Source organism: Pectinophora gossypiella, chromosome 14 (genome assembly GCF_024362695.1).
Source record: "Pectinophora gossypiella chromosome 14, ilPecGoss1.1, whole genome shotgun sequence".
Taxonomy (NCBI): Eukaryota; Metazoa; Arthropoda; class Insecta; order Lepidoptera; family Gelechiidae; genus Pectinophora; species Pectinophora gossypiella.
In genome coordinates this window covers 14386133-14398414 of record NC_065417.1, presented here as the reverse complement: position 1 = coordinate 14398414, position 12282 = coordinate 14386133, and the positions used below count along the sequence as shown (strand labels likewise).

The following is a 12282-nucleotide window of genomic DNA, read 5'->3' as shown; positions in this document are numbered from 1 at the left end:
CAACAGTATCATCGTTTTCGGATACAAGCAGCGGTCAAAGCGGTAATATTAAAAATATTGTTATTAACTCTAAGTGCTTGCTGGGGGGAGGAGGCGAAGCAATTCGTTAAGGACGTGGGCCGTCGCCTTAGAGAGCAGGGCTTTGACCCCCGCTCCGGGTCTTACTTGGCTCAGAGGTTGTCCGTGGCAATCCAGCGCGGTAACGCTGCTAGTGTCATGGGCACTTTTGGGCCAAGTTTGACACGGAATGCGTTCTAGGTTAAGTAATTTTAAGTTAGGTTATTTGAAAATTTTGTAATTATTCTCTAAGTGATTAATTATCAAAGTCATTGGAGTTCTAATTCCAAACTGTCTTGGAATAGTTTGACAAATATCAGTGCGGTTTCGTCTGAAATCTTAGAAGCTATTAATTGTTTGCCGTGACAAATCTTGATCACGCCACATGCCAGTGGTTAATTTGGGAAGTCCGGGCGTTTTCAAATGTCAATTTATATTAATGGCACAGAATAAATAACTTGTTAATGGCGTCGTGGTGGTAACAAGGTACTGAAGGTAACTCCAGCGCGTTTTGGCGCGAAAACAATAACTGAACTTTACATAACATAAACCATACATAAACAGCCTATATACGTCCCACTGCTGGGCACAGGCCTCCCCTCAATCAACCGGAGGGGGTATGGAGCGTACTCCACCACGCTGCTCCACTGCGGGTTGGTGGAGGTGTTTTTACGGCTAATAGCCGGGACCAACGGCTTAACGTGCCCTCCGAAGCACGGAATCATCTTACTTTTTCGGACAATCGGTTGATTCAAGCCTGAAAAGTCCTTACCAAACAAAGGACAGTCTCACAAAGTGATTTCGACAATGTCCCCATCGGGAATCGAACCCGGACCTCGAGATCGTGAGCCTAACGCTCTAACCACTACACCACGGAGGCTGTTTCTGAACTTTATCGAAGAAAAAACAATATTTTCAATTCATAATGAGGGACGTTCATACGTTCCCCAAAACAATGTTTAGAGAAGAATATATAGATACTTAAGTATATATGTATATATATTTTACGGGAAATAAATAAACGTGGAAGAAATCTTTCTTAAAAATAAGCCTGTACTGTCTGTTTCCTTTGAGTTATTTTTGTCTGTTCTATTATGTACAAATATATAAATAGATATATGTATAATAAACGTTGCTGACATGAAGTAGGTACCTATTAACAAATAAAATATGGAAAGATTATGTTATTTTTTATTACTTAACATAAGTGAATTAGATATACCTCAATACTATCAATAACAAAGCCTCATCATCTCCCTAGCGTTATCACATTTTAATCTGATGATTTGACAGGTCCACTTTTTTACAGAAGCGACTGCATATCTGACGTTCCAACCCCCGAAAGGAAAAATAGCGCAACACAAATATTTTGCTAGGGCCGCCAATGTCTATCGAAGGTTGTCTGGAAGAGATCGCTTACAGCGATAACACCGCCTTTACCCATTTTTAGTTTCCTTGTTCCTGTTCTGTGTTTGTGCAATCAAGTGTTTTTACATTCATTCTATCATTCTTTAAGTCACTAGACTTCACTCAATGTAGCATCTATCTAACTTTTCGGATTTCACATCTAAAGTTGGCTGTTTACTTCCAGTAGATCCACCGGTTGCAGGGCTTGCTTGATGATTTCTTGCACCAGCACATTCATAACTTGACGTTGAAGATGTCGGACTCAAGTAAGTACTGATTGGATCCAAAGCTTCCTCCTCAGCACGAGTTACTGACTCAAAAATTTCCCTCTGCACTCTTAGTTGCAAATATTTCGGCAGTTCTCGGGTCTTTTGATACAAGCTCTCGAATAGGGTTGCCAATGCATCTTGTGGACGACGAAATTCGTCTCTTTGGTGTTGCCACTGCTCTCTTCTTTCTTGTGATATCTGAGTAGCAGTTTCATCAAGTTTCCTTCTCTTTCTGTTTTCGGTGTCTGTAGTTGCGAGTGAAACTTCTAACGACAGAGGTGGTGATTCTGTATCAACATTGTCAGAAGTCTCCGTCGTTGACTGTTCATGGAAATGTTGTGCTTCTTCTGCGGACACGGGAGCAGTCAGTATATTTTGGAATTCTATATGCGGTAATAAGAACGCCATCTCTGCTTCATATTTCCAAGGTTTCATGTTCGCCGCTGCCGACCCAGTAGCATACTTCCGTCGTCGAATGGCTTCCCGATGGCAGTCCCGTAACTTTTTAAAATGGCGTTTCGCCGCCATACCTGAAATAAAAAAAAAATATCAAAGTATTAGGTACAACACCATTGTCATCATATTCGGTGAATCGTTGATACTACTTAATTCATCATGAGATGACTTCACCTCTGACTACCAATAGAAATATATACGTAGACGTGAGTTTAAATTATTATCATATTTATAAAAAAAATATATAAGAAATATCAAGCAAATAATATATACTAAGTTGACTGGAAGTTGGCGAAGTAACGATCACAATTACAACATAATATCTTATGTGTTCGTAATTATTTATTAAGTAGGTAGGTATAAAAGAAATATTAAATAAGAATAAAACGCTACTGTCTTTTGCCCTTATATAAGTCATAAAAACGCAAAAGAAGACTACAAAATACAATTGTAGATCGGTTAAGAAATGTAATTCATAATTATTATTTTATTACCCCGTGACGTTTTAGGGATATTTGAATTTAGAAAATGGCAACACTCAACGTCAAAGTCAATCTTGATAGCAACTGTCAAAACGCATCCGTTGCCATAGCCACTAGAATACTTTACTTTCTCGCGCTAGCCGAAGCAAAAAGCAATTAGGTAGGTAAATGTATTCTAGAGTCTAGAGTTCAGAACTCGGAAATCGATCGACATAAAAACCGTTAAGAATAATGAAAAAACGTACCGTTATCCATGCCACATTCCAACGCTATGCGATCCCAAATCACATCCTTTTTTCCGGAATCTCTATTAGAAATATGGTCGGGATTCCATAAACAGGGGTTGAGCCTTACTTTTTCTAAAAACTCGTCCATTATTATTATTGTGTTATTTAGAAGAAACGTGGGCACTCAAACGTAGCTAGTCGCGCACTGGGGAATGTCTGTGTACACGAAACGACGAGCGACGCAAGCCACGAAGGTGTCCCCTCTGTACCCTCCTTCACCCCCCCGTCGCCCATTACGGTCACGCGTAGCGTGCCTCATGCACGCTATAAATGCTGTGCATGTTTGCGTGTACACACATGTTTGCGTGAGTGTGTGCGCCCCGCCTCGAGCGGTTTGCGTGTATGAGTGATATTTATAGTACGCAGCCATCCGTACGAATCTTGTGCGCATGTGTATGGTGATTACACATTCAAAACGTATGACGTGATGTATCTGACGCCACGTACAATAGCGGTGGTATTCGCTGTCTGATTCACAGAGGAGTTCGCGGCTATTCTCCCTATTGGGGTAAGCAGAGAATGTTTAGTGTCAATTTTATTTAAAATTTTCATTGCCTAACGTTTCTTTGTATTAATATATAATAATCTATGACGATTCATGTACGTTCAAGTGCAAGTGTACGTCCTAATAAATGTAGGAAATAAAGCAGATTAAATCAAATTAAATTGAAACTACAATAGAACTTTTTATCTTTAATACAATATAATTAACTTATGGAGGTATTTTTAATTATTAGTAAATTAAATAATCCGTATCATCAAATCCAAAGTTTGAAAATATCAATATCGTGGCCACGTGTAAATGAATGGACATTTAGCCCAGCCGTGGTAGCCCAGTTGGTAGAACGCTTACTTTGAACTAAGCAATTATATGCAAAAACCATAGACCTAGGGTTTTGCAAGTAGGACTTTAGAGTGTAATTTTCTCTTCCCGGATTGTGAATCACGTCATGCCAGCAGACTATCATTTTAGCTTTCGAGCCTATTCAGCCTTCACATCTGAGGTTAGCTGAGTTCCAAAACTTCCTCCTCAGCACGAGTCACTGACTCAAAAATCTCCCTCTGCACTCTTAATTGCAAATATTTCGGCAATTCTCGCGTCTTCTGATATAAGCTCTCGAATAGGGTTGCTAGTGCGTCTTGTGAACGACGATATTCGTCTCTTTGGAATTGTCGTTGCTCTCTTCTTTCTTGTGATACCTCAGTAACAGTTTCATCAAGTCTCTTTCTCTTCATGTTTTCGGCGTCTGTCGTTTTGTGTTGTTCTAATAATGGAGATGATGGTTCTGTATCAATATTGTCAGTGGTCGTAAAAATATGATCATGTTTATTTTCTACTTCCTCTGTGTACATGGAAGTATTTGGTGTATTTTGTGACTCGTATGGTGACAGTAAGAACGCCATCTCTGCTTCATATTTCCATGGTTTCAGCATTGCCGGCCCTCTAGCATACTTCCGGCGTCGCCTGGCATCTCTATGACAGTCCCGTAACTTTCTAAAATGGCGTCTCGCTAAAGCACCTAAAATAAAAAGAAAACATGAAATGAAAAAAAATTGTCAAAGTAGATGTTACTGTCATCATAAGCTCGGTGTATCACGGGTACTTATTTCATCATACTGTACCTATGAATACCCCAATTAGGAATATATTCGTGAACTTATATTTCTATTATAATATTTATTTATAGTATTTATACAGATTATAGATATATAGATTATTAAATCAATATCCGCTTGATTTTTTTTTTTTTGGTTGACAACAAGTAAGTATCACAGTCACAACATATTTTAAATGTCTTAACTATCTACATAATTAAAAGAGAAAGAAGTATAAACAAAATATTATAATTTTAGATCGGTAAATATTGCACTTTATTACCATCACTCATCGTGTTGCTCTATACCATTACTCTATGACGTTTCAGATATATTTCATTTTAGAAAATGGCAACACTATATCGATATAAAAAAATCAAGAGAACAACAGGTAGAACTGCAGCTGTTAAAATACTTATGTGGTAAATAAAAAGTATTCTGTTAAAAAACCGATATGAATAATAATAAAAAACTTACCATTATCCAAGCCGCATTCGAAGGCTACGCGATCCCAAATCACATCCTTTTTAACGGTGTCTTTAATAGAATTATGGGCCTTATCCCATAAACAGGGATTGAGCCTTACTTTTTCTATTAACTTCTTCATTAATGGCATTATTTAAACGAACGTGGACGCTCAAACGTAGCTAGCCGCACACTGGGGAATGGCTGTGTACACGTACGACGCGACGCAAGCCATGGAGGCGTCCCCTCTGTCCCCTTCTTCACCCGCCGCCGCCTAGTAGGGTCACGCGTCTCGTGCACGCTATGAATGCTACGCATATGTGTGCGTGCGCCCCACGTACGTGCGTAGCGTGTGTGCGTGACTCTACATTAATAAAAAACATAAGGCGAAGTGAGGGACGGTCGCTTGGCCGCCTGGCGTGTCTGACGCGACGTAGGTAGAACGGTATTATTCACTGTAGGATGGGATTCATAGAGAAACTCTCATCTATTGGGGTAGGCGGACATTGTAACGTAGGCAAAGCGATTAGTTTTATTTATAAATTTTGTTATTTTGCCGAGGTTTTTCTTGCAGCTTTTCCACTGCTATATACCTACTACAGGTTATTTGAAGCTGAAGTAGTTTTGAGCATTATTTTTTTTAAATTTATTTTTTGACTTGACTTATTGTAGATTTGCCCCAGATGGCATTAACTACTTGGCTGGACAAATAAGTAGTTTTAATGAGACGTTCGTTATGTTAAAAAAAAATACAATTCAAAATGTAACTTGTTACCTACTGAAGTAGGTATTAATTATTACTTATTCTATGCTACTGAATAAAGACATTTTTGAATTTGGAGTACCTAGTATATTTAGTCATTTATGAAGACAAAAAAAACTTTGACTTTTTTTTGATTTTATTTGTTTTTATGTTTTTTTTTTGTGTTTTTTATTTTGTGATAGCGAGGAGTGGAATTCTACCATACGAGCTCTACATCCCAACGAGATAAAAAAAATAGAAGAATAGATTTATTTTTTATTATGTTTGTATGATCTGTTTGTGTGCAAAAGGCGACATTGTTTCCAAGGTAGCAATTTCATCCAGGCAACCTTTGTTTGTGTTATATTATGATTACCAAATCACGATCAGAGCGAAAATGGACCTTAAAATCTTATGAAAATACCGTGTACCTCAGTCGCGACAGAACTGTTTCATTACCAAATATATCATCATCACCAGCCCATTAACGTCCCCACTGCTGGGGCACGAGCCTTCCCTATGGATGGGTAGGGAGATCGGGCCTTAAACCACCACGCGGGCCCAGTGCGGATTGGTGGTTATTAACGACTGCTACTGCAGCCGGGACCAACGGCTTAACGTGCCTTCCGAAGCACGGAGGAGCTCGAAATGAAAACTTTTTTTTGTGGTCACCCATCCTATGACCGGCCTTTGCGAAAGTTGCTTAAAGTTATTTAAGACTTGTATTGTACAACTTTACAATATGTGTACTGTTGGTATACCTATCTAAATAAATAAATAAACTTCAACAATCGCAGACCGAGCGCGTAACCGCTGCGCCACCGATAGAGCCATAAATATATTTATTACCGCCGTATTTAGCGGTACAATGGGTCATTTGAGATTAATGAGCCCCTACCAATCACACCTGCTCATAGTAAAATGTGCCATGAATTTATAATGACTCGCCCATGTGCGTTTGTTTGTTAATTGTTTAATAAATAACAGCAAAAGAACCTGATACCACTAGTTTGATGATCATGATGTCTAACCATTACCTACGGCCTCCGTTGTCCCGGGTTCGAATCCCGGTGGGGACAAATCACAAATCACTTAGGGATCAATGTGATCCCTAGTTTGGTTAGGACATTACAGGCTGATCACCTGATTGTCCAAAAATAAAACGATCCGTGCTTCGGAAGGCACGTTAAGCCATTGGTCCTGGTTATTAGTCGGTTAGTAGTCGTTACATGAGTCATGTTAAGGGCCTAAGGCGGCTAAAAATAACCCTGACACCAGGTTTGATGGAGTTGGTAATTCACAACCCACACGATAGAAGAAGACCTATACTACAGGAAAATTATGCAAGAACATGCATTGGATTTTGAATCACTTAAAGAGCTTATTACAAAGGACATTTTAATAAAATGTAATTGTTGTTTGCCCATTTGAAATTTCAGAACCTTTTCCGGTTTGACTGGCACGAACGACTCCAATTTTATCATTTTTCGTTATTGACATATTTTTGTAGTTTCTAACATGATAGAACATTACACGAGCGATGAGGTGATCACCCGCCACATAAAAGATTAAAAATAATTAAATATATTGATTGTTATTTGTATTTTTTTTAATAGGGCGATACGTTTTTTTGTACCATACGGCATTGTTTATAAGACAAGCTTTAAGCCTGGATTAATAAAACAAGATTGTGGTGAAAGAAAACATACTACATTTCCGTCCTGCCGCATTCTAATCATGTTACGTCTGTTGGATTATAATGACTAGCCTTTGAGTACGTTATCTTGCAATAGGTCCATAGCTTACGCGGCCTCTATCGGAATGGTATCTTTTTTTTTTCTTGTTGTTGTCACTTGTCAGGTTAAGAATGCAATATCAGAAGAAGGAAAAAAATATTGGACTTCTTTGGAAAGGTTGGATGGCGCGAAACTCGTACGTAGCTGCTAAGAAAAATGGTGCTACGGACGTGAGTTGGCTAAAAGTCGTTTACATAATGCATTTTTTTTTATTTGAGTTTCTGATTCTGATAACCTTCTCCTTTAAAATTGATATACATTATGATATATAATTATGTATATGGGTCGTTCTTCTTTTTTATCGACAATAAAAAGACATTTTCTCAATTTATCGGATTTAACATCTTTAAAATTATAACGGCAATAAATATTTTAAAACATCATATAAAGATGTGTCTGTAGAGGACTATTTAGTGGTTCTCTTTATCTTGGTAACATACTTTTCTTTGCAGGCGCATTCCAAAAAATATTGTGACAGAGTGGCCCTTTTCATCGGAGACAGCATTTCAATTTACCACTCTGTCACATAATTTTGTGAAAAACGATCAAGCTACGTTAATAACTAATTGAGGAACCGATTAGTATTTTGCTTGTATTTTGAATATAATAAGATAACTTTATTTTTGGACAATCAAAACATTAAATAAAATTCTAAAACATAACTTATCAGAAGCAGAACGAAGGACAGATCATTGTCGATAAAAAAGAAGAACAACCCATATAGACTTAGTTAAATAGTTTTTCGACAATAAATCCTGAGGTGATTTTGCAGTCCACTACTGTACACTCAGGACAAACATGGCCGTAAAAAAACCCTAGGACAGAGTTTGATAGAACTTTGTCAGAATCATAGGACAAGTTTAGTATAAGCTATCATTACATGCAAGTCTCATCAGTGGAGGATCTTGGACCAAGTTCCAAGTTGCTGATAAGCTTATATGCAATACCGTAATGACTTGCTAATGATGACGATTTCTTGCAATAGGCAATAGCTTAGGCGGTCTCTATCGGATAGGTGTATATTTATTTTTCTTGTTATTATCACTCAGATCAAATTCAGGAAGCAGTATAAAAAAAATCGGTAAGATACTTTTGGAAGGGGTAAAAGGCATGAAACTTGAACTTAACTACCGAGAAACAATGGCGCAGCAGATGTAAATTGACTATAATTCGCTTACATAAAGATTTTTTTTGTTTTTTTTTATGTTTCGGATTCTGGAAAAGATCCTCTTTAAAATGATATACAATATGATACATAATTATTTATATAGACTTAGTTATCCAGCAACAGAGTTGAGTCGAATTTAGCTCCCACTGTATTTTATCACATTTTTAGCCAGGACAAACATGGCCGTAAAAAAAGAACCCCGGGACAGAATCTGATAGAACTTTGCCAGATTCATAGGGAAAGCATAAGCTTTCATTACATATAAGTCTCATCAGTGGAGGTTCTTGGACCAAGTTTCATACAAAAGTGCCCATTGTCATTTCGGAAATTCAAATTCAAAAATCTCTTTATACATAACGAACGTCTCATCCGCCTACAACTACTGCAGCTTCTCACAACCTGTATAGCCGGGGAAAAGAAGCTGCAAGAAAAACCTCGGCACAGGGCCCTAGACGTTCTTTAAAAAAAATAAACATACAATATTGTTATACAATTGAGTTGAAAGCCTACTGTGGGACGCAACTTGCGTAAGCACTTTCGCTGCGTCTCATCTCAAGACCACAGTGCGGAACGCCAAGTACCGGACAAGTATGCTGTTCTGGGGGCCAAATACCACTTTGTCCCTTTGGCCTTCGAGACGACGGGATGTTGGGGATCGGACGCCCTTAACTTTGTCAAGGAGATTGGGCGTCGGTTACGAGAGAGGGGATGTGATGCTCGCTCCGGGGCCTACCTGATGCAAAGGCTGTCCATCGCCATTCAACGTGGCAACGCGGTGAGTGTTATGGGGACCTTTGCACCGGGTGAGGCGAGGGGGGGCCTGTTTGACTAAGCAGGGATCCCTGCTACAATGTTTAGTTAAGGTATTTTCTGTTTTTTGTATTTATTTTTTTTTTCTTTGTATTTTCCATTTTTATGTTTTTACAATAAAATAAAAATGTTAATTGAGTTGAGAGAAAGAATAAAAATAGTAGGAAGCGAATAGACAAATAACTCTACCTAAAAATGAGTTTCCTCTTTCCCTTAACATTGTCAACATATTTGACCCTTGTTTACATAATTTCACAGATAAAAAGTAACTTCCTCGTAACTCAGTTCCAGGCCCGGACTGGCCATAGGGCAGATTGGGCAAATGCCCGTTGGGCCGGACCAGTGGACCACATACGATAGCCATACAAGTAGGTACAGGTATTAGTGACATCGTAACGAATGCTTAGGCGGATGATTCTGTTTCATGAAAATTTTAGTGTTTTTTTCAATTAATTTCAGTTCCTTACTTTTGCGACGGAAAATTCCACTTGATATCAACTCAGAATCATGGTCTGAATCATCCCTCAAAGTTTTCGTTACAATGTCACTAACAACCTGTATATAGTCACACATCCAAATTATATCACCACACTATATCATCAACCCAACTCTACCCGCAAAGACAATGACATCATCATATCGGCAAAGTTGTGACCCCGACACGTGATTTGAAAACGCAAGATCTTTTACTTAGACCACTTCTTCAAATGCCCGGACCAAGTTCATGTTTCAGTCCGGGCCTGCTCAGTTACAACGTAATTTGCCAGGCAATTTGTCGACACAATACACTTATCCCTCTCACAAATTGAATGTAAGCTTCCGTCGCATCTAATTATAACACACGTCGGAAATTGAGGTTTGTCAACAATTATTATGAAAACAGGGCAAATGAATGAGAATATTTGAATATTCTAGAACATGTAACCACTAATTTGCTGAATCATGATTCAGGATGAGGCAACTATAGCCTCAGATAGACATTATTCTTTTATTTTTTGACGTGAATTATTTATTGTAGATTTGCCGTTAGCATTAACTACTTTTCAGAAAAATGAGGACCGCCATTCTAGAGAATGTAATGACTAATTTGCTGAATTATGATTCATGATTAGGTAACTTTGGGCCCAGATAGAAGATATTACTCTTATTTATTGACGTGACTTGTTGTAGATTCGATGTAAATCGAACAAAAGAGCTAAGGGCTCTCACCCGGTACAAAATTCAAGATAATACTCCTGAGTATACCCAATTAGGCGCGAACGTCGACCCTAGAATAAGGAATAATAATCTCCGCTCCCCACCAGCGGCTGAGCTAGGTTTACCTCACCCCCCCCCCCACTCCCCCTCCCCCACTCCCCCTCCCTCGAACGCAGTTTAGACTTAAATCGTACGGCGTCAGATGTCACTCACACAGATGCGAGTGCGATAACGTCAAGGTGTGGTGTCTGTGTAAAACGAGGTTGTTTGTATGAAGTGTCCGGGGTGTGCCTCGACTCAGGGCGACGTCTGAGAGGGTTATTACGAGTCTAGTCGGCGAATGGGCGTGGGTATACACTCTGTTCTTCTTCTTCTATCGTGTGGGTTGTGAGGCGGAGTACCAACCTCATCAACCCTGGTGTTAGGTTTACTATTGAGCCGCCAAAGGCCCCTGACATGGCACATGTATCGACTACTTACTTACATCAGTAAGTAGTAACCGGGACCAACGGCTTAACATGCCTTCCGAAGCACGGAACATTTTACTTTCGGACAATCAGGTGATCAGCCTCCGATTGATGTGGCTTAATTAGAAACAAAGTCATGTTCTTATGTTATGGCAACTAATTGACAGTTTATTAAGTTCTATTCCAACAAAGAAATGAACGATCGCCCGCTTGATATCAACCTAGTAATCCAGCACTGGATTCAATTTCTAGACCGAAATTAGCATGACTAATATAATAGGGGTTGGGGGGGGGGGGGGGCAGGCAGAGGTGTATAGTACACACGGCCCTACTCCACGCCAGCTACGTAATAGGGGACGAGCCTACTGCCATTAACGAGGCCCAAGTGATAGAAACCCCATGATATCAATTACCTATGATCCAAACATGAAACACAAACTTAAATTCGGTGGTTTAGAGCCCGAGCCGAGATTCGAACCCGTGACACTAAAATGTAAGTCACGCGTTCTCCAAACAAAGCCATCACGGATTCCATCCCTGTTTGATCCCACTGCTGGGCAAAAACCTCCCCCATGTCTTTCCAAGTATCCCAGTTCTGTGCGAGCTCTAGCCAGTCTTTTCGATAACCGTCGAGATCATCGCGGCATCGTTTCCGGAATCTACCACGTCTACGGTGTCCGTCCTGTGGTACCCAGTGCGTGATGATCTTTGCCCATCGTTCCGGATGCATGCGGCACACGTGTCCAGCCCAGTCCCACTTTAGCCTGGCGGTCTTCTTGCCAACGTCAGCACAAAACATCATCAAGCGTCATTTATCTTGCATCGTAAAACTTAAAAATGAAATTTTAACAAATAAAAGAGTAGGTGCAGGTCGTGTCGTATCGGGAGGTGAAGGTTTTGCCGGGAAGAAGAGAGGAATGGCGGTTACTCCACCGACAAGAGCGCAGCTCTTAAATAGAGAGAGAGAGAACACTGAAATGATATTGCGCAAGAAAGATAAAGTTGGATCTGCATACATTTTGTATAACCTTCCAAATTCATATTACCACCAGATATTTATACGAGAGCCGCAAGCAAGTCCAT

At 39.5% G+C, this 12282-nt stretch overlaps 2 protein-coding genes across 3 annotated transcripts in view; both read right to left on the bottom strand.

The window, feature by feature from the left end:
• Window positions 1-1234: 1234 nt before the first annotated feature.
• The window catches only part of LOC126372800 (uncharacterized), a 47489-nt gene continuing 36441 nt past the window's right edge, over window positions 1235-12282 (bottom strand). The window contains exons 1-2 of one of the 2 annotated variants that reach the window (XM_050018699.1): window positions 2917-3160; window positions 1235-2263 (exon numbers count right to left, since the gene is read on the bottom strand). In XM_050018699.1, the coding sequence (XP_049874656.1) occupies window positions 1584-2263; window positions 2917-3046 (810 nt within the window). In that variant the 5' untranslated portion in view covers window positions 3047-3160 and the 3' untranslated portion in view covers window positions 1235-1583. Of the gene's footprint in view, window positions 2264-2916; window positions 3161-12282 lie in introns of those variants that run through there. The other variant, XM_050018700.1, reaches the window with a different exon arrangement.
• On the bottom strand, window positions 3639-5235 carry LOC126372810 (uncharacterized). Its single transcript, XM_050018712.1, has 2 exons — window positions 5032-5235; window positions 3639-4478 (listed from the first exon to the last, which is right to left on the bottom strand). Exons 1-2 carry the CDS (start codon window positions 5168-5170, stop codon window positions 3964-3966), a joined length of 654 nt encoding a protein of 217 aa, XP_049874669.1. The 5' UTR covers window positions 5171-5235; the 3' UTR covers window positions 3639-3963.